This window comes from Cyprinodon variegatus, unplaced genomic scaffold (genome assembly GCF_000732505.1).
Source record: "Cyprinodon variegatus isolate N-32 unplaced genomic scaffold, C_variegatus-1.0 Scaffold4, whole genome shotgun sequence".
Lineage (NCBI taxonomy): Eukaryota > Metazoa > Chordata > Actinopteri > Cyprinodontiformes > Cyprinodontidae > Cyprinodon > Cyprinodon variegatus.
Genome location: NW_015150457.1, coordinates 2870034 through 2871959, shown reverse-complemented (window position 1 = coordinate 2871959; position 1926 = coordinate 2870034). Strand labels below are relative to the sequence as shown.

The window sequence follows — 1926 nt, the reverse complement described above, 5'->3', positions numbered from 1 at the left end:
ATATATATATATATATATATATATATATATAAATGTACCGTTTATCAAACTATATTGACCCAAAATTTGGAAAATTTCTTTACAAAAAAAAGAAATCCTGTCTTAAAATCTGTGTTTTTTGTTTTTTCATTATTTTATGCAGGCCAGTTAGTTATACGTCAGCTTGTACACCTAACAACCTTTGATTGGAACAGAAAGTTCCTTAAATTTGTTTAGCATACTTTAACAAATCAATGTTAATGTTACCTGTAGATTTAACACCAAAGTCACTCAAGTGGCTTGTCTCCATTTCTTATGGCTTTACTTTAATGACATGTATTACAGGTCAATGAGGAGGTCATCTTTGTTAAATTATGTTAGTCCTGAAAATTTTCTTATTTTCGTCATCAGGAGGAGTTCTATTTTTCAAAAGGATTTCTTAAAAAAAAACAAAAAAAACATACGGTATTAAAAATACATGTACAGATCTGTTTAGGTTAGGAAGGGAAATAAATGAGCATTTTTACACAAACTGTTATTATTACTATGCCAAAAGGTTATTTAAGAGGTGTACCATGTTAAGAATAGGCTCCAGGTGACTGTGATTAAAAATAAGATGAAATTTTAAATGAAAAAGGGTTAAGAATAATCAAAAGATAATTCCTTTTCTTTTTTGTTCTATAACTAGATGGATATTGACTGCAAATAAATGTTGATAATATTTTTTTTGTAGATTAAATCAAGCAGAAAACTGTCAATTGCAAGAACTGAATATTTATTTTCATAATAAATTACAAAAACACATTAGTATGCTAATTACCTTATACTTTAATAAATACAAATCCACAAAAGACACAAAGCCAATACAAGATTTAATTAACTGAGTGATAACTTTTAAACTTTCAAGTCATGTCCAAATACTTCAAGCAGGTCATTATGTGCTTTATTACTGCCTTAAGTCAGTTTTAATTAAATATTACAACCCAAAATACATTTATTCTGAAGTAAGTAGTTTCTTAGATGAAGATATATGGAAACTAACCAAGATTTATTTTACAGACACATCTCTAGTTGATCTACTCTTTATTCCAACATAATTTTCACATCCTTCTCCAAAATGTTCTTGAGTAATTTAGCAATCTTTCCCCGAGGTTTCTCGTCCCACAGCTTCTTCAATCCCCCGTTTGGTTTTGACGCAGGTGGGCTGCCCCATCTGAAGTGACTCATCTTGTAGGTCTCAGCTTTTCTCTCTGGCAGGCCTTGCGGCGTTTGGGACCTGAACCTGGGTCTGGACCGCAGCAGATGCAGGTTTTTACTGTTTCCTTTAACCACGCCATCCTTCGTTTCAGCCTTATTCCAGCTCACTTGCCTGCGAGCCCGCAGGGGGAAGGCGTCTTCATCCACATCAGAGGGGAACACTTTGACAGGCCTGCGCTTGCGGCCGAAGGGCTTCCCCCAGCGGAAATGCTCCATGGCATAGGAGCGACGTTGATCATCGTGGGCGTCCAGATCGTCCTCTGCTGCTTTGTCTTTAGAAGCCAGAGTGGAGAGAATGATACTGAGCAACAGGTCATCCTTCTCATTATCTCTGGTTAGTTCAGAATCACCAAAACCATCCGAATCCTGCTGATCAGCTACGCCTAGTGGTTTGATTTCACTCTCGATTGAAGACGTGCAGAGGTGAAGACAGTCCTGTGGATGAATGAAACCACACAATGAGCAGCAACATTTCAAAATAAATTTATCTTCTTTCTTTTAATCATGAGGACTTGCATGGTGCACCAAATTTGTGGAATATTTTCCTTTCCTTTCCTTTGTTTTAGGTTTTCCATCTATATAGGGAGATAACTTGTCTACTCACCCACCCACTCTTATTTTTAAGTATAACATTCTGATTTTTTTTTCTCCTTTTTTTAGTAATCGTATTATGGAAGAAGCTTATGGTGA

The 1926-nt window shown here is 35.5% G+C and overlaps 1 protein-coding gene across 1 annotated transcript in view; it reads right to left on the bottom strand.

Annotated features, from left to right (window-relative positions):
- Positions 1-795: 795 nt before the first annotated feature.
- LOC107083380 (pro-opiomelanocortin-like) overlaps positions 796-1926 on the bottom strand; it is an 8037-nt gene continuing 6906 nt past the window's right edge. The window contains exon 3 of the mRNA XM_015372576.1: positions 796-1671. Coding sequence (XP_015228062.1) covers positions 1063-1671 — 609 coding nt within the window. The 3' untranslated portion in view covers positions 796-1062. The remainder of the gene's footprint in view (positions 1672-1926) is intronic.